Source organism: Pipistrellus kuhlii, unplaced genomic scaffold (genome assembly GCF_014108245.1).
Source record: "Pipistrellus kuhlii isolate mPipKuh1 unplaced genomic scaffold, mPipKuh1.p scaffold_m20_p_10, whole genome shotgun sequence".
Classification (NCBI taxonomy): Eukaryota; Metazoa; Chordata; class Mammalia; order Chiroptera; family Vespertilionidae; genus Pipistrellus; species Pipistrellus kuhlii.
The window spans coordinates 39,106,352-39,124,294 of NW_023425405.1; the positions used below are offsets into that span (position 1 = coordinate 39,106,352).

General features: G+C 38.8%; 2 protein-coding genes across 14 annotated transcripts in view; one reads left to right on the forward strand and one right to left on the reverse strand.

Moving 5' to 3' along the window:
• Positions 1-266: 266 nt before the first annotated feature.
• On the forward strand, positions 267-14,888 carry LOC118714312 (lanosterol 14-alpha demethylase). The gene is made up of 10 exons (XM_036429488.2): positions 267-615; positions 2,738-2,836; positions 3,636-3,812; positions 5,221-5,347; positions 6,206-6,380; positions 8,181-8,300; positions 8,800-8,995; positions 11,080-11,175; positions 11,782-11,950; positions 13,952-14,888. The coding sequence occupies exons 1-10, from the start codon at positions 442-444 to the stop codon at positions 14,128-14,130; spliced, it is 1,512 nt and encodes a 503-aa protein (XP_036285381.1). The 5' UTR covers positions 267-441; the 3' UTR covers positions 14,131-14,888.
• Positions 14,889-17,291: 2,403 nt separating this feature from the next.
• AKAP9 (A-kinase anchoring protein 9) overlaps positions 17,292-17,943 on the reverse strand; it is a 114,700-nt gene continuing 114,048 nt past the window's right edge. For all 13 annotated transcript variants that reach the window (XM_045578447.1, XM_045578445.1, XM_045578449.1 and 10 more), the window contains one exon: positions 17,292-17,829. In XM_045578447.1, the coding sequence (XP_045434403.1) occupies positions 17,795-17,829 (35 nt within the window). In that variant the 3' untranslated portion in view covers positions 17,292-17,794. The remainder of the gene's footprint in view (positions 17,830-17,943) is intronic.

Here is a 17,943-nt window from a genome sequence, read left to right on the forward strand (position 1 = left end):
CCCCTAGACGGACTCTCGTGGTCCTGGCGCCCCGCATCCGGGAGCACACAGGTTGGGGTGCGCCCGCACCTCCCAAGCGGGCCTCCTCCAAGCTCACGGCCTAATTCCTTCTCGGTGCCACCGCAGGTGCCGCAGGTGCAGCCCGCTCCTTCAGGTGGTCGTCTCTCCAGGCGGAAGGAGACCGCGGCGTCAAAGAGTCCGCGCGAGGGGGCGTGGCCGGCGGCAGGCCCCGCCCCGGCCTGTGACGCACCGGGTGGCGCGCGCCGGAGCCGGGCGGAGGGAGTGGGTCCGGGTGGAGGAGAAGATCTGGGGGCCCGGGCCGCCTGCCGACGTCCACCCGCCTGCCTCTCTCGCCCCGCGGACTCCGAGCAGCGGCCGGCGACTTGGGTCTGCAAGCGTCTCCGGACAACCAAGGCGGCGGCGGCGGCGGCGACGGCCGGGATGGCGTTGCTGGGCTTACTGCAGGCGGGCGGGTCGGTGCTGGGGCAGGCGATGGAGAAAGTGACGGGCGGCAACCTTCTGTCCATGTTCCTGGTCGCCTGCGCCTTCACGCTCAGCCTGGTCTACCTGCTCCGCCTCGCCATCGGCCACCTCGCCCCCCCGCCGGCCGGGGCGGTAGGTGCACCCCCAGGGGTCTGGGGTGGGGGCGGAAGGGCTAGTGGGGGCGGCGACCTGCGCTCGGCTAGGCGTTGGCGGCGGCTCCAAGGGGTAGGGCGCACGGGGTGGGCGCGCACGGGGAGTCCGGTGCGAAGGGGATTCAGGAGTAGCGCCTGCTTTGGCCTTGCTGGCCTTGGTGCTGACGGTCCCGATACTGACGGTGGCCACATGTCTGGTCCTGGCCGCCGGGGTCAGGTGCTTGCCGCGTTTGTGATCACAGTGGTTCTGTGCTGGTTGCGGTCCTGCTAGTTCTGATGAAGGCTGAGGCCATGGCCGGGACGCCCGTCCTGGCCGCCTCAGGGGTATTTCGGGTCTGGCGGGGGACCCTGATGGCGATGCTGTGGACAGCTGTGGCCCTGGTGGCTTCATCCTGGTGGCTGCTGTCCTTGTGTGGCTGTGTGGTTCACTGCCCTGTGGGCTGTGGCATTCATCGCCCCAGATGGCGACTTGTCAGTATGGAGGAGGAAGAGGGTGTTCATTTTGGTAGAACGGGAGTGACTGGAGTGCTGAAGTGTAGGGACCTTCCTATGAGGCTGATAAAAGCATTTCATCTAATTTCGTGGCTTTATTGACCACTTCTCTATTTGAGGAGTGCATCCTTAACCAGCCAACAACTAGTAGCTGCCTTGTTACTGATGGTGGAGGGCACAAACTACTGACCAAGTAGCTTTACAAATAATTTTTGTTTGAACTCTAGCAAGCTTTTAGTATTGTTATCTTTGCTTCACATGGGATTTTTTTTTTGGGAGTGGTATTTGTCTTTGGAAAGATAAGTGGCTTTGGTTTTATTTATTTTTAATATTTAAAATATATATTTCATTGATTTTTTTTTTTTTTGAGAGAGAGAGAGAGAGAGAGAGAGAGAGAGGAAGGGAGTGGGATAGAAAGAGAGAAACATAGATGAGAGGGAAACATCATGGATTAGCTGCCTCCTGCACACTCCCTCCAGGGGACCGAGCCCACAACCTGGGCATATGCCCTGACCTGGAATCTAATTGAACTGGTGGCCTCTTGGTTCCTGGCTCATTGCTCCCCGCTGAGTTACATCAGCCATACTGTAGTGTGCTGTGACATGCTGTAACATGCTGTAGCTTTAGTATTTAATATTGTTACTATTATCCCAAGAGTGGCAAGTTTGATTTCCAGGAAACTTAATGTTGTAATCTGCAAGTCTCATTTGAGGTCATCTAAAGTACCTTTTATAGTGAACTAGAGGCCCTGTACACGACATTTGTGCACTGGGTGAGGTTCCCTCAGCCTGACCTGTGCCCTCTTGCAGTCCGGGACCTGTTGGGGGATGTCCGCTTGCTGGCTTAGGTCTGCTTGCCATGAGCTGGCTTCTGGCTGAAGAGAGATCTCCTGTGGGAACCCACTGACCACCAGGGGGCAGCTCCTGTGATGAGCATCTGCCCCCTGGTGGTCAGTGAGAATCATAGCAACTGGTCATTCTGCTTTTTGGTCAATTAGCATATTGGGGTGTTATTATATAGGATGCCCAAAAATTCCTGCTACAGTGAATCTACTCTCTCTTAAAATCAGTGGATCTATAATAGTTCATTTGCAGTGAGAGAAGCATGAGATGTGTTCTGTGTACTGATAAATGCCACTTCTTAAACATTTCCTTTATTTCTGTACCTCAAGTTACTGTTTGTCTTTTTCTCTAGCTTCTTTAGGCAAGATTCTGGGACTAAAATTCTGAGTGGTCATGGGAGTAAGTGGTGAAGACACTTTTAAGTTTGACTTTTTCAGGTTGTGTTTTGTTTTCCACTCATGATTAAGAAAGTTGCCTAGAAACACCAGTAATAGTATTGGACATATTCTGAACAGTGTTCAGCACTTATAATTGCAATGCCTTTATGTGTGTGTGTAGTGACATAGCCTACATTATGTGTTGAGTTCCTGTTCATTTTACTATGGATATTCCTAAGATATTTACATTTTAGCTGTTCTTTATTACTTTTGGTGCTTCATTTTTTGGTAACTTTTTAGTATTAATAGCAAATTTCATTTGTTTGGTTATGAAACTGAACTGGATCTCTCTCTTAAAATGTGAACTGAAAGTTTTTTGTTTCTCTTGCAGAAAAGTCCACCATACATTTTCTCTCCAATTCCGTTCCTTGGGCATGCCATAGCATTTGGGAAAAGTCCAATTGAATTCCTCGAAAATGCATATGAGAAGGTAAGTCTTCCAGAGGAAAAGAAATTAGTGCTTTTCAAACTTTTAAATGGCAGAATGTGACCAAGCTAGGATTTACTTGTGGTTTGATTTCCAAGTCTATGCTTTTAGTAGAAGTAGTAGTAATAAAACACTTATGTAATGTTTATTATGGCCAAGCTATTCTAATATATTTTTCTCTAATATATAAAATATGCATATATATACACACTCTAGTTATTAGAGTCTAATATATATAATATTCTCTAACATATCTATATTTATTTAACCTTGACAACAGTTCTATGAAGTGGGTGCTATTATTCCCATTTTATAGATGAGGGAAGCTGAAGCATGTTGGTGAGATAGTGGTAAAACTACTAAATTTTTTTGTATCTTCATATAGCAAGCACTATAGGAAGGGGCATAATCCTTTAGATACTCTTGTCAATTTATCTTTAACCAATGGGAGGAAAAAAAATCTATATTCTCAAAGATACTTATGGCAGAATTGTATATAAGTAAAAAATGGACACATCATTCATGTCTAATAATGAAAGAATAGTTAATTACATTATGATATCTGTGTATAAGATAGAAAGTATTTTCAATATAAACAGTGAAAAAAACAATAAGAATTTTTATTTTCCATTTGCAATTAGATGAGCATAATTATAAACTTGGACAAAGACTGGGGAAGAATTGCATTAAGGTTTATGAATGATTTTATTTTTAACAGTTACTGTTTTGTGATTTAAGAAATCATTGTCTTCGTGCTGTATATCTTTTGGTAACGTCAATATGGGTACTTTTTTCTCTTTAGTATGGACCTGTGTTTAGTTTCACAATGGTGGGCAAGACGTTTACTTACCTTCTGGGGAGTGATGCTGCTGCACTGCTTTTTAATAGCAAAAATGAAGACCTGAATGCAGAAGATGTCTACAGCCGACTGACAACACCTGTGTTTGGGAAGGGAGTTGCATATGATGTGCCTAATCCAGTAGGTGACACTGTTATCTTTAAGAAAAATAAATCTATACTATAGTAATTATAGCTTAGTAGTGTAATAGTATATACATTTAAAATGCAGAAAAAGTTTATTCCTTGGTTCAAAAACCTGAGATTCATGAGATTTATCAGGAGGAAAGCCACGAATAACTGACAAACAATGGGTGTTTTGTTTTATAGTGGCTGGCATGGGCCAAGCAATTTTAAAGGGTGTCCTAGCCCTGACCAGTTTGGCCCAGTGGATGGAGTGTTGGTCTGTGGACTCAAGGGTCCCAGGTTTGATTCCGGTCAAGGGCATGTACCTTGGTTGTGGGCACATCCCCATTGGCAGGAGGCAGCTGATTGATGTTTCTCTCTTATCGATGTTTCTGTCTCTCTATCCCTCTCCCTTCCCCTCTGTAAAAAGTCAATAAAAAAATTTTTTTTAAAAAAGGGTGTCCTATACAAAGACATACAATCAATGATGACTTAGTTTATTGGGAATTGATTTGAGAGGATAACAAGAAAATCCCATTATTTTATTGGAGGGTCTCCTACCTCCCCACTCCTGCCTGAAATTCTAGCAGGAGAGCTCTTTTGAGCTAGAGATCCTTGACTTCAGAAGTTTGTGTGATTTCTTTCCCCCCTAAAGTCAAATATTAAAGTACTGAAACTTGATGTAAAACACAAATGAGATAATTGGCTCAGTTGCTTGGTGTGGTCTCAGACTGTGAATGTATCATGCAACTCAGCACCTAGTCTGTAGTAGTTAAGAGAGTTAACGTTAAGTGCTGTTTCTGGGGATGAGGTAGGTGGGAGAATGAATGGCTCTCCGAGGCCATAAACAAGATCCCTAGAAAAACACTGGTTAGATATATCCATATTTTTTTTCCACGCAGCTTATCAAATTCTTGAAATAGAAATATCCCAAAGATTTAAAACTATTAGTTGTCCCAGTGTGATTTTATTTTATTAAAACTATATTATATTCTAATTAAACTTCTGGCAGATAGTGTCAGTAGGAAATATAACAGGAGAATATGTGAAGGAACCTAAAAATATTGAGGGATATTGGACCTTTGGGAAGTTGCGTTGGCATCTTGGTTGGGTTGGAAGACTAGAAGATAACAATAGGAAAAGGGAGAGTTAGCTGTGAGAAAAGAATATATAGGAATGACAGGAGTTGGGAAACCTAACTTATCATTTGGGAAGGGCCTGCGAAACAGTTCTTCTAGGTTACTTTAGATAGATGCATAAGTGTTCTAAGTTTCTCATATCTAGTGTGATTTTAAAAAAATCCTTTTACTATTTTAATTTTTTAGAAGGTTATTTTCTTTGAGTGTTACAGAGTTATAACCCAAATGGATCTTGTGATAAAACAAAATTGTATTTTAATGCTGTATACTCTTAATTTTTTTAAGGTTTTCTTGGAGCAGAAGAAAATGTTAAAAAGTGGCCTTAACATAGCACACTTTAGACAGCATGTTTCTATAATTGAAAATGAAACAAAGGAATACTTTCAGAGTTGGGGAGAAAGTGGAGAAAAAAGTAAGCAAAATGTTTTGGTTTTGCATTTGTCCTAATATTTCTACTTTTCTAACTTGGAATGTAAGAATATGTGTGTGTATATAAAAAACAAACTACAACATAATGTAAAACCACCATAGATTTAATGGAAAGAACATGCTATGATTACCAAGGAGTTAAACAGCCTGAGAGGAAGTGGTTATTGCTGCTCACTAGCAAAAACTTAAATGGGTTAATGAACATGTATATCATTCAGTTCATTTATACAAATAATATAAAAATGGTTCGTGATTAGATTTTGAAATAAACAATGTAAAACTTTTGTAAGTTCATTTTAAGATATATATATATATATATATATATATATATATATTTATTTTACACCCATTGGGCAAGTAAATGTCCAAATGATTTAATTATATATTTAATACCTTATTTACCTATTATTGTATGGGAATGATATAGTCTATAAAAATAAATTTAAATACATAAGCTTACTTTACCAAAAGTTTGATTTTAGCCCTTTCCAATAGAAATCTTTTAAAATGTATTATATACACCTTTGCATTATATAATGTACTGAATTGTTTGGATATTTCTGGGAACCCAGCCTTCATATTGGGGTGCCATGTTTCTTCCAGAGACAGTTGTCATAGTCATGGCTGGAAGCAACATCTGCCCAAGGAGCAGTAAGACCTCTGTGTAGGTTACCATGTTCTGGGTCTGGTATTCAGTTCTTTATAAAAGGTCTAGAAACTTGATTTATGGTTCTTGAGTTTTTATTCTCACTTTCCCTTCACAATTTTATATCTCTAATAAAACAGAACATTTTAAAAGCATTTTTGGCAATATTAATGGGAATGACCTTTTTCTCTCCAGATTTGTTTGAAGCTCTTTCTGAGCTCATAATTTTAACAGCTAGCCATTGTTTACATGGAAAGGAAATCAGAAGTCAACTTAATGAGAAGGTGGCACAACTGTATGCAGATTTGGATGGAGGTTTTAGCCATGCAGCCTGGCTGTTGCCAGGTTGGCTCCCTTTGCCTAGTTTCAGGTATGGATAAAGAAACTATCTGGGGGGATTTAACTTTGTATAATTACTGTAGTGTTAACAAAGATAAACATTAAACAAATTGAAGTACAAATTGGCAGTTACAAAATAGTCACAGGATATATAGTACAGCATAGGGAATATAGTAAATATCTGTATATATAAAAGCCTAAGTGACCAGCTGACCGGCCTTTAGCTATGATGTACACCAACCACCAGGGGGCAGACGTTCAATGCAGGAGCAGAAACCACAGACATGGAAACATTGAACAGACTGATGAATCTCAGAAAGAGGGAAGAGGGCAGGAAAAGATTAACCAAAGATTTTTATATGCATAGTAGAGGCCCAGTGCACGGATTTGTGCACTGGTGGAGTCCCTTGGGCTGGCCAGGCTGAAACAGGTCTGGTGCATGGATTTGTACACTGGTGGGGTCCCTCAGCCTGGCCTGAGGGGATCAGGCTGAAAACAGCTCTCCAATATTCCCTAAGGGTTCCTGGATTGCGAGAGGGTGCAGGCCAGGCTGAGGGACACCACTGGTGCATGAATCCACGCGCTGGGCCTCTAGCTTGTATATTATAAAAGCCTAAGTGACCGAATGTCTGGTCAACTGGTCGCTATGATGTGCACTGACCACCAGGGGCAGATGTTCAACGCAGAGCTTCTCCCTTGTGGTCAGTATACTCCCACAGTGGGAGTGCTGCTCAGTTGACCAACGTGTGCCAGAGGCAGGGCTCACAGCTGGCAAGTGCCGCTGCAGCGGTGCAATTCTCTCCCAATCGGGACTGACTGGGTATGAGTCACAGCAGGTGCAGTAGGGCCAGGATGAGCGGGAGCAGCAGGCAGGAGAGTCAGGCATTTGGATTGCCTGTTTCAGCCTGATCCCCGCAGGCCATGCCAAGGGACCCCACCAGTGCATGAATCTGTGCACCGGCCCTCTAATATCGTAATATCTCTGCCAGGTGGATACTAGACTTACTAGGGAGATCACTTGGTAAATTATATAAATGTCTCATGACTATGCTGTACACCTGAAACTAATATAATATTGAATGTCAACTGTATTGAGCTCATTTAAGGTACGTTTTAGCTTATTAAAAGGTTAATTTGTTGTCCAGCTGTTCAAATATTTTCAAATTTATTTATCTCACATATTTCTTATACCCAGGAAAGTCTCCGAACTCTACCTAAAAGTGATATAGCCCTCTAAGCACTTGTTTGAGACCATTTGTAGCATATTGTGAAATTTTTTTGTTTAAAGTGTTAATGCCTTTCTTTAATCTTCTCTGTCTCCATGCCAGCTGTAGTTTGATTACCTAACCAGCAGGGATCATCTGTGATACTGAGAAATATTGCTCATAGACTTTACATAAGCTTAGCATCTTGCTTAATAGGCTTTCTGTACCTTTGTTGATTCTTTTCTGTTCAGGTGAGATGGAGAGGAATTAATTTTTTTCTTTTGTGTCTGTCACTTCTATGTATTTACAGACTAAAGCCAGGAGAGAGTCTAGAGGTCTTTGGTTATGTCCATCATAGTGACTGGTCGACCGTTCGTTCCACTGTTTGGTCGCTAAGCTTTTATTTATATGATTACATTCTTTTTGCCCTGAGGGAAACTAGAAAAATTTAAAAATATATGATTTTCATGATGTCTTTTTTCCCCTTGTTTCTGAGTTTTGTCAGATATTTTAGAGTCATTAAAGTTACTGAAGGTTTAAGCTAGATCATGGTTATTTTCAAAAGGAATTTGGTGCCAGAAAGTATTGCTTTATTGTTTGAAATTATTTTCATCTTTGAATTACAGACGCAGAGACAGAGCTCATCGAGAGATCAAGAGTATTTTTTATAAGGCAATCCAGAAACGCAGGCAGTCAGAAGAAAAAATTGATGACATTCTCCAAACTTTACTAGATTCTACTTACAAGTAAGAGCTGTTTAGATCATATATTAAGCTGAAGCAGGAGATTACACATTAAAACATAGTTAAATAATACTATGTCTCCATGATGCTGCCTGACTGATATGGCCCAGTGGTTGAGCATTGGCCTATGACTAGAAGGTCACAGCACATGCCTGGGTTGTGGGGTTTTGATCCCCAGTGTGTGTGTGTGTGGGGGGGGCTGACTTTTGTAGTTTTTAAATGAATGAGACATTAATTGCTGGGATCCCATGACTGTTGGCATCCCAGTGATTATGCATGGTGAAAAGTTTGGTAGGAAAACTGCAATTAAGTGTTTGTAATCAAAACATATTTTCTATTTTCTGCCTCTTTTCGCTACTAGATAAAATTCTGACTTCTGATGCACAAATACAAGAAACCATTATACCTGACAAATAGTTTCATTATAACCCTTTATTTAAAGGTTGAGGTGTGAAATGTGTCGGCCAAAATGTTACATTTGTGTGTGTGGTTCACTCTGCAGGGATGGGCATCCTTTGACGGATGATGAAGTAGCAGGTATGCTCATTGGACTGCTCTTGGCAGGGCAGCACACATCCTCCACTACCAGTGCCTGGATGGGCTTCTTCTTGGCCAGAGACAAGACACTTCAAGAAAAATGTTACTTAGAACAGAAAGCAGTCTGTGGAGAAAATCTGCCTCCTTTAACTTATGACCAGGTTTGTTGGGTTATTATTTTTATTGCTGCCTTATTTGAATATCTGTATCTAACTTTTAAAGGGGACAATTTGAGTAACAAAAGCAAAAATAAACAATAACTAAAAAGATTTTGTACAGTTAAGAAGACCATCAGTAAAACAAAAAGACAACCTACTGAATGGCCTAAGATACTTTAAAATGATACATTCAATAAAGGGTTAATACCCCAAAATTTTGGCATAACATCCTAAATAATTGGTGTAGCTATTTTGAAAAAACAATATGGAGATTCCTTAAAAATTTTAAAGTAGAACTGTCCTAGGACTCAGCAATATTACTTCTAGGTATTTATGCGAAGAAAACAAAAACACTAATTCAAAAAGATATGGGCACCTCTGTATTCACTGTAGCATTATTTATAGTAGCAGCAATCTGCCTCCTTTAACTTATGACCAGGTTTGTTGGGTTATTATTTTTATTGCTGCCTTATTTGAATATCTGTGTCTAACTTTTAAAGGGGACAATTTGAGTAACAAAAGCAAAAATAAACAATAACTATAATAACTAAAAAGATTTTGTACAGTTAAGAAGACCATCAATAAAACAAAAAGACAACCTACTGAATGGCCTGTAGCATTATTTATAGTAGCAGCATATGGAAGCAACTTAGGTGTCTATCAATAGATAAATGGCTAAAGAAGATGTAGCATATTCATACAATAGAATAATACCCAGCAAAAAAAGAATAAAGAATGAAGTCTTACTATTTGTGAAATCTTGCCATTTGTTTTTTGAACCCAGAGGGTATTATGCTAAGTGAAATAAGCCAGAGAAAGACAAATACCATATGATTTCACTTATATGTAGAATCTACAAAAACAAATGAATTAACAACTAAAAAACCAGACCCATAAATACAGAGAGCAAGTAATGGTTATCAAAGAAGATGGAGTAGGGATAGATGAAAAGAATTTTTTGAAAATGGAATATAAAAAATAGAGGGGACAATTTAAGATTTTCTGTGTACTATATAGATTCATTTGACTAGTGTCCTTGTTTTTTGAAAATTTCCCAGAAATGCCCTAATGTTGGATTTGGTTTGCTAATACTTTGTTGAGGATTTTTGCATCTTTATACAGGATATTGATCTGTGGCTTTATTTATTTATTTGTTTTAAAAAAAGTATATTTTATTGATTTTTTACAGAGAGAAAGAGAGAGGAATAGTTAGAAACATCGATGAGAGAGAATCATCGATCAGCTGCCTCCGGAACAGCTCCCACTGGGGATGTGCCCACAACCATAGTACATGCCTTGACCAGAATCAAACCCGGGACCTTTCAGTCCGCGGGCCGATGCTCTATCCACTGAGCCAAATCGGTTTCGGCTTGATCTGTAGTTTTAATATGAAGTCTTTGATAGATTTGCTATCAGTAATACACATCTCATAGAATGAGTTTGGAAATGTTCTCTTATTTTTTGAAGAGTTTATGAAGGGGGTTGGTGGTAATTCTTTCTTACATGTCTGTCTGATCGATTTCAGTAGAGAAGCCATGTATGTGTTTTTCTTTGTTGTAAGTTTTTTTTTTTATTACTAATTCAATCTCTTTGTTGCAGGTTTATTCATATGTCCTGTTTCTTCTTGAATCAATTTTGGTAGTTTGTGTCTTTTTAGGAATATATCCATTTTATCTAGATCACCTAATCTGATGGCATACAGTTGTTATAGTATTCTCCTATAATCTTTGTTAGGTCTCCTCTTTAATTTCTGATTTTAGTAACTTTTAAAACAACAGCTTAATTTATATATAATTCACATACTATGAAATCCATTTAAAGTATAGAATTTACTGGTTTTTAAATATACTCATAGTTGTAAAATCATAATTTAATTTTAGAACATTTACATCACTTCCAAAAGAAAGCCAGTACACATTAGTAGTTACTCTCCATTTTCCCTGTGTCCTTGTAATAACCCAGAAAAAATAGTTTTAACTTAAAATTAACTAAATAAAATAAATTTTAATTTATAAGATATTTAAGTTAAAATACTGTTGAAGTATGTTAAATATTTGTAAAATTCCGGAAATGCTTTTTCTTTTCAGCTTAAGGATCTAAATTTACTCGATCGCTGTATAAAAGAAACGTTAAGACTTCGACCTCCTATTATGACTATGATGAGAATGGCCAAAACTCCTCAGGTGAGTCTCTTGGTTAGATAGCTCCTTATATGTCCTCAATTTTAATTTATCAAAGAGATGATTTCCAGGAAGAGAATTTTTAAATTAAAGAAATAGAAAAATAATCATTTCTAGCCAATTTTCAAGTTTATAAGTTCTAAATACATAAATATTTTCATATAATTGGTTAGTCTGTTCCCTGCATTTTAACTTAATGATTTGGTTGCTTTTTTTAAAAAATGGAAATACATTTTAAAATTATTTTTAAAATAACATATTTTTTTAAATTCCAACTATATGAAAGCCTAAAAATCAGATTATGAAAAGACTCCTTGAAATTCCACTCCTATCTTTGAGGCACTATGACCTTTTTTGTGTATATACTTTTAGTCCAATTTTGGGTCATTTGGAAATCATCTCTAGTTAATTTTTTGCTGGCCTATTGTCCTGCTAGTTTTTAAATCTGATGTATATTAATGCTGTATTGCACAATGACCTGATTTTTTTTGGAAGAATATTTTAAAATTGTCTAATGAGTCAATTTGGAAAAAAGGAGACATGTAATACTTTAAACAATAAAAAAATTTTAAAGAATTATCTAATAAAATAATTTGCTTTCCTTTGTAGACTGTGGCAGGGTACACCATTCCTCCAGGACATCAGGTGTGTGTTTCTCCCACTGTCAATCAAAGACTTAAAGACTCCTGGAGTGATCGTCTGCACTTCAATCCTGATCGCTACTTACAGGACAACCCAGCATCAGGAGAGAAATTTGCCTATGTGCCATTTGGAGCTGGTAAGATGATTATATTTCATATTTGAAATGTTTGTTCTGATAACAGGTGGTCAGAAGTTACCAGAACAAAAATAACCCATGTGAATTTTATTTACAAGTATCTTTCCCTTTCCTAAGAAGGATATTTTTGCAAACGTACGGGGATTTTTCCCCCCCATACCAATTCTCTGCAGACAGTATCTGAGTTCCTACAATTCAGTTCAGTTCTGACATTCTCTACCTGAGGTTGGTTAGTACAGGCCTCATTAGAAGCTCAGTTCCAGAAGACTGCTCCCTTTCCCCCACTTCAGCTACAATTAATTGCAAGTCCAGCTGTCACCTGACTGACTGGTTACAAATCGGAGGTCCTCTCAATCCATAATTTGTTGGAGGGGCTCTCAGAACTTAGAAAAACAGTTTACGTACTAGACCAAAGATACAACTCAGAACAGCCTGATTGAAGAGATGCATAGAGCATGTATGGGAGAAGGGGCAGAGAGCTTCCATGCCCTCTGGGTATGCCACCTCCCAGCACCTGCAGGTGTTCACCAGGCTGGAAACTCTCTGAACACCCTTGTTATTTTAAGGATTTAAAAAAATATATATTTTATTGATTTTGTACAGATAGGAAGGGAGACAGAGAGTTAGAAACATCAATGAGAGAGAGTCATCGATCAGCTGCCTCTTGCACACCCCCTACTGGGGATATGCCCGCAACCAAGGTACATGCCCTTGACCGGAATCGAACCCGGGACCCTTCAGTCCCCAAGCCGACGCTCTATCCATTGAGCCAAACCAGTTTCGGCTGTTTTAAGGATTTTTATTGAGGCTTCATCACAAAGGCATGCTTGATTAAAATCATTGGTCATTAGGAATTAATTTAACCTCCAGCCTTTCTCCCTCCTGGAAGTCAAGGGGTGGGACTGAAAGTTGCAACCCTTTCATCTCCTGGTTGGTTCCCCTGGCAGTCAGCCTCCCTCCTGAGGGGCTTTCCAGAAGTCACCTCATTAACAAACACAGGTGTGGCTGAAGGGAGACTCCTTCACTCCTCCCCACCCCCCACCGGCCCCGCCCCCTGGTCAAACATTTGCATAACAGGCTTTTATTATACAGGATTACAGTATCACAGTTGCAGTACCTGTAGTATTGAAGTCAAATTTGAAGTCAGTTTAGTCCTCCAACTTGGTTTCTTCCAGGATGGCTTTGGATATACTAGGTCCTTTGTATTTTCATGTTCATTTTAGAATCAGCTTATCAGTTCTTAAGAGTATATGACCTTTCAAATTTTGATCTCAGTATGTGTTGCTATTTTGGGTTTATTAAAAACCTTTTTCTTTCACTGTCATTTGTTAAAGGCATTTAAAGTTTTGATTGGAATGTTTATGTTGACTTTTAACTAGGGCTCTCTTGGGAGAGAAGTATATTGCCAAACTAAATTAGCATCATACTAATGTATTTCAAACCATCATATATTTAACCTAGATGTTAAGTTTCAAAAAAGGTAATTGAAAAAGTCATATAATTAATTACCCAAGTGCTGTTTCCCCTAAAAATAGATGTTGAAAAAATCTCCTAGGATTTTTTATTAACTATGTATATATTTTTAAATTTTATTATTTTAATTTTCACCTGAAGATAAGTGTTTTTTAAATTGATTTGAGAGAGATAGGGAAAGGTAAAGAGAGTGAAAGAGAGCAACATTGATGTGAGAAAGAAACATTGATTGGCTGCCTCCTAAAGCTGCCCTTACTGGGAAATCAAATTCACTTGTGATGAAGCCTCAAGTATGTGCTTCGACTGGAAATCAAACCTTTTACCCTTCGGTGCATGAGAGGATACTCCAGCTGAGTGAGCCACACCGGCCAGGCCATATTCTTGTTTTATGTGAAAAGAATGTCATCTTTTTATTATATCTGTAAATCTGCCCTTCACCTGTAGTTAAGCAAATTTCATCACTCCAGGCTAAAAGAAGTGAAAAGAATTTCAACTGATTCTTATGAAACATTTTTTTTTTTTTTACAGGGCGTCATCGTTGTATTGGGGAGAATTTTGCTTATGTGCAAATCAAGACAATTTGGTCCACTATGCTTCGTTTATATGAATTTGACCTCATCAATGGATATTTTCCTACTGTGAATTATACAACCATGATTCACACCCCTGAAAACCCAGTTATCCGATACAAGCGAAGATCAAAATGAAAAATGCTCAGGGAATACCTGAAACATCACTGTAAACAGCAAAAGCATTTGAAGAGAATGAAGTTGATGAAACAACTTACTCTTTTTTGAGTGTTTTACTTTAAAGACAGCCAACTTAACGGGTTTTATATTTTCTTAACTGAATGGTTGCATAAAATCTAATGGCATTTCAGGCATTTCTTAATACTTTTATGATGGATATTTGCTACATATGCTTTATTTAAGGAAATCAAGCTACTTAAGTTGTTTAGGGGACCTTGGTTATTGGAAGATTCTAAATAACACAATTTCCAGTTATTTAAGAGTATACATAGCTCTTGGTAAGTTCAGGATATTTAAATGTTGGACTAGATCTCCAAATATAAAAGCCAAATGAGATACTTGGAAGCCTTAGGTTATTTATTCATTTCCTGTATAATGTTTGGGTGTGTGAGGATAGGTGGTTAGGGGATAAACTCACATTTAAAGCCTTGTATGAAAGAATCCTATTGTTTTGGTATGATGATAATTGGGAGTGATGGGGTTATGTTGTAAAAAAAAAAAATGTCTTTAAGAAGTACTGTCTTTTAGGAAATTGAGGGAGTTCTATGGTAATTACATTTCCTAAAAAAAGAATGTAATTACTTTAAAGACTGCTTGCATTAACTTGATTTAATTACTAAATATTTCATTTACTTGATAAATTTGTATCTGGTTCCACATGGTCACACACCTGTGTGAAAATCCAAAATAAAGTCCCTAAGGGATAATTTTTGTTCTCTTTGGCTCAAAGTGGTTCCCTGCTTCCTCTCCAGAATCTACTTAGGGGTGTTTCTGTTACTAGTTCTTTTTATTAAAACTTAGGTCAGTTAGATTTCCTTTTTAAATACAAAATCTGAGATCAGGGAAGAGTAGGATCATTGGCCATACTATGTGAAGGCTGTGTTCAAGAATCAACTCAAATTATAACTGGGGGCCTGTCTATGTACCTGTAATTTGGCCACATTACTGTTTTTAAAATAAGGACAAAATATTTCCCCCTCTAAGTTCTGTTTAAGAGGCTGGAGGACTCATGTTAAACTCTTAATCTCTATTAGTTTTCCACATTAAAATTACCTTTGAGAAAAATATAGTCTATATTCACGAATTGTAAAGCATGTGTGTTATAGTAGAATTCAGGAATCTATAAACTAGATGGAAAAAGAATTACATCCTTATTTGTACTGTATTCAAATTTAGGCAACAAACAATATGGTAATAGCAGTACCCATGACTGTGAACAGAAATCCGTTATTTTCATGTCATATTATAGTTGTTGTAGATCTTAAAGTTCTTTTACTCTCATCACTACTATGAAATTATGGTAGTTGTTAGATCTGCTAGATCCTACGTCTTTAAACTTACATGTTATGTCACACATTTAAAAAAGTTTGACTACTTCTGTAAAATTGGTTTTCTTTATAGTTTATTTTAGACCCTAATTAGTTTTTAATCATAGACTAAGTGTTGGTAAGCATTAACAAGTTGATGGCAGAGGCCTATGGTCATAGAGGGCTGATGGTCAGTGGGAGTGAATAGAATGATCAGAGCACTTGTCCATCTGCTCCTTTCTCAGAGCAAAGCAGCCTTGAATGGCAAGCTATGAAATGTTTTACCCAGAGTCCTTAACTTCGGATATCTGCTTTAGAATACACTTGTTATTTCTATAACTCTTATCAGAACCCAGCTGCTAATAGGAACAATTTAGGTACTGTGAAAATTTTTAAGAATGTATAATTTGTTTCCATATCTTGTTTGTATTGGTATAAATCCTAGAATACCAGTAGTAAAACAAAAATCTGGTTATAAGCATCAAATACTACTAATTCTTGTTGTTTTTAGTGAGTTGCCATGTTATCAGGGGGGACTCTTAAGAAAACATTTTTTATATCTCTGAGAGATTCCTATTATGGATTTGGCTTAGCAGAAACAGTTTCATTCTATTTGTGGTTAATAAATTTTAAGATTATTTGAATTAAATGAGTCCTGCATCATCTCAGCAGACATGACTTTGAGGGCACACCTTTGACCACAAGTAACAATAAAATTAATAGAGCAAATAATAGAGAAAAATACCAATATAGCTTTTAAAATATCATACAATATAAAAAAACCCGTATAATAAAAGCCTAATATGCAAATTGCCCCCCCCCCCCCACCTGGAGTTAGACTGCTCGCTATGATGTGCATTGACCAAATTGGGGTGGCGCAGAACATGGCGGGCGGCCCTGAGAGGCCCTGATGAGAGTGCGACTGCAGCGGGATGGTGGAGCAGGTGAGCAGGCAGCGCCAGGCCAAGGCAGGTGTGAGCGGGGCCTGATGGCCCCCAACTATTGCCCAGCAGACTGCGACCAGCTGTGGTGATGGCGGGCAGGGCTGCCTCCCTGCTCCCAGAAGCTGAGGGAGCTGGGGGGGCGGGGGGGAGGGAGGGCGATGACTCAGGCAGAGGGGGGTGCGCGGGACCCCAGGTGCTGCCCAGGGCCCAGAGGTCAGCTGGGACCTGCCCTTCCACACCAGACCCTCACTAACAGGGACTGCACCCATGCTCCACTTTCGTGCACTGGGCCTCTAGTATTATATTGTGTAAAGTTGAAAAAAAAAAAAAAACACATGCAAAATTCCTCCTCAATAGAGGGAGAGAAAACCCCCAATAGTATCTATAAGATTAGGACAACTTTCTGAATCTCTCAAGTCCTACATATTTCTAGTAAGTAATGAGGTGATATGCACTGCTGCAGAATGAATGTGTCTCCCTCCACCCCCAAATTCATTGTTGAAACAATCTGTGGGGTGATTATATCACGGAGGATCTCTCATGGACAGCTACATTGGTATTTTTAAAAGCTATATTGGTATTTTTCTTTATTTGCTCTCGTTTATAAAAGATCTCAGAGAGCTCCCTTGCCCCTTCTGCCATATGAGACAGCAAGAAGATAGCAGTCTATGAATGAGGAAGCAGGCCCCACTAGTAACCATATCTGTTGGTATCTTGATCGTGGACTTCCCAGACTCCAGACTGTGAAAAACAAATTTCTGTTTATCGGACACCCAGTCTATGGCATTTTGTTAGAGCAGCTGGAATGGACTTAAGACACGCACCAAGAACTATGGCTTAGTTAAAAATGAAGAGGGTTCAAATACAGTGTGGTTAAAATGGTGAAGTCATTTTTATTTCAGTACTTGACAAAATACCCCATAAAATTCAAAACTTCTACCATTATACAAAAATAGGTCTCTACAAGTGATATCTGTCATCATCACCAGTAGCAAATATATTAGGCAGAAACAGGTAACTTCAGTAGCCTTGTAAGAAAAGTGCAGGACACCTCAAGCTACACATTCAGCAGTGTCATAATATGCAAAAGTTTAATCTTTTCACCCATTTGATAAATACACCAGGTTTATAATTTAACCATTTAAATTAGCATTCCACAAATACACATGTAATTGAACGATTATTGTGCATGAGTACATACACAATGCTTATATGTACAAATTCCAGTTTGCTTTCATGTACTGGCTGGGCTTCGTGTACAATCATAAGCTGTGTTCGTGTTGGTCCCACTGAATATCCGCAATACAAAAGCACAAAAGAACCATTGGTTTACAAAAGGGAGTTTGCTTAAAATCATGATGTTTCAAAGGATTATCTTCTCATGCCAGCATGAAAATGAGCGGAACCTAGAAGAGGAAACCAGAATATGTAAATGATTTCCAATTAGATTGCTCTCTGTACCATACTAAATAGTTCATGAAGGGCAGATTACCATTACCCTCCATTTAAAAATAATGCTT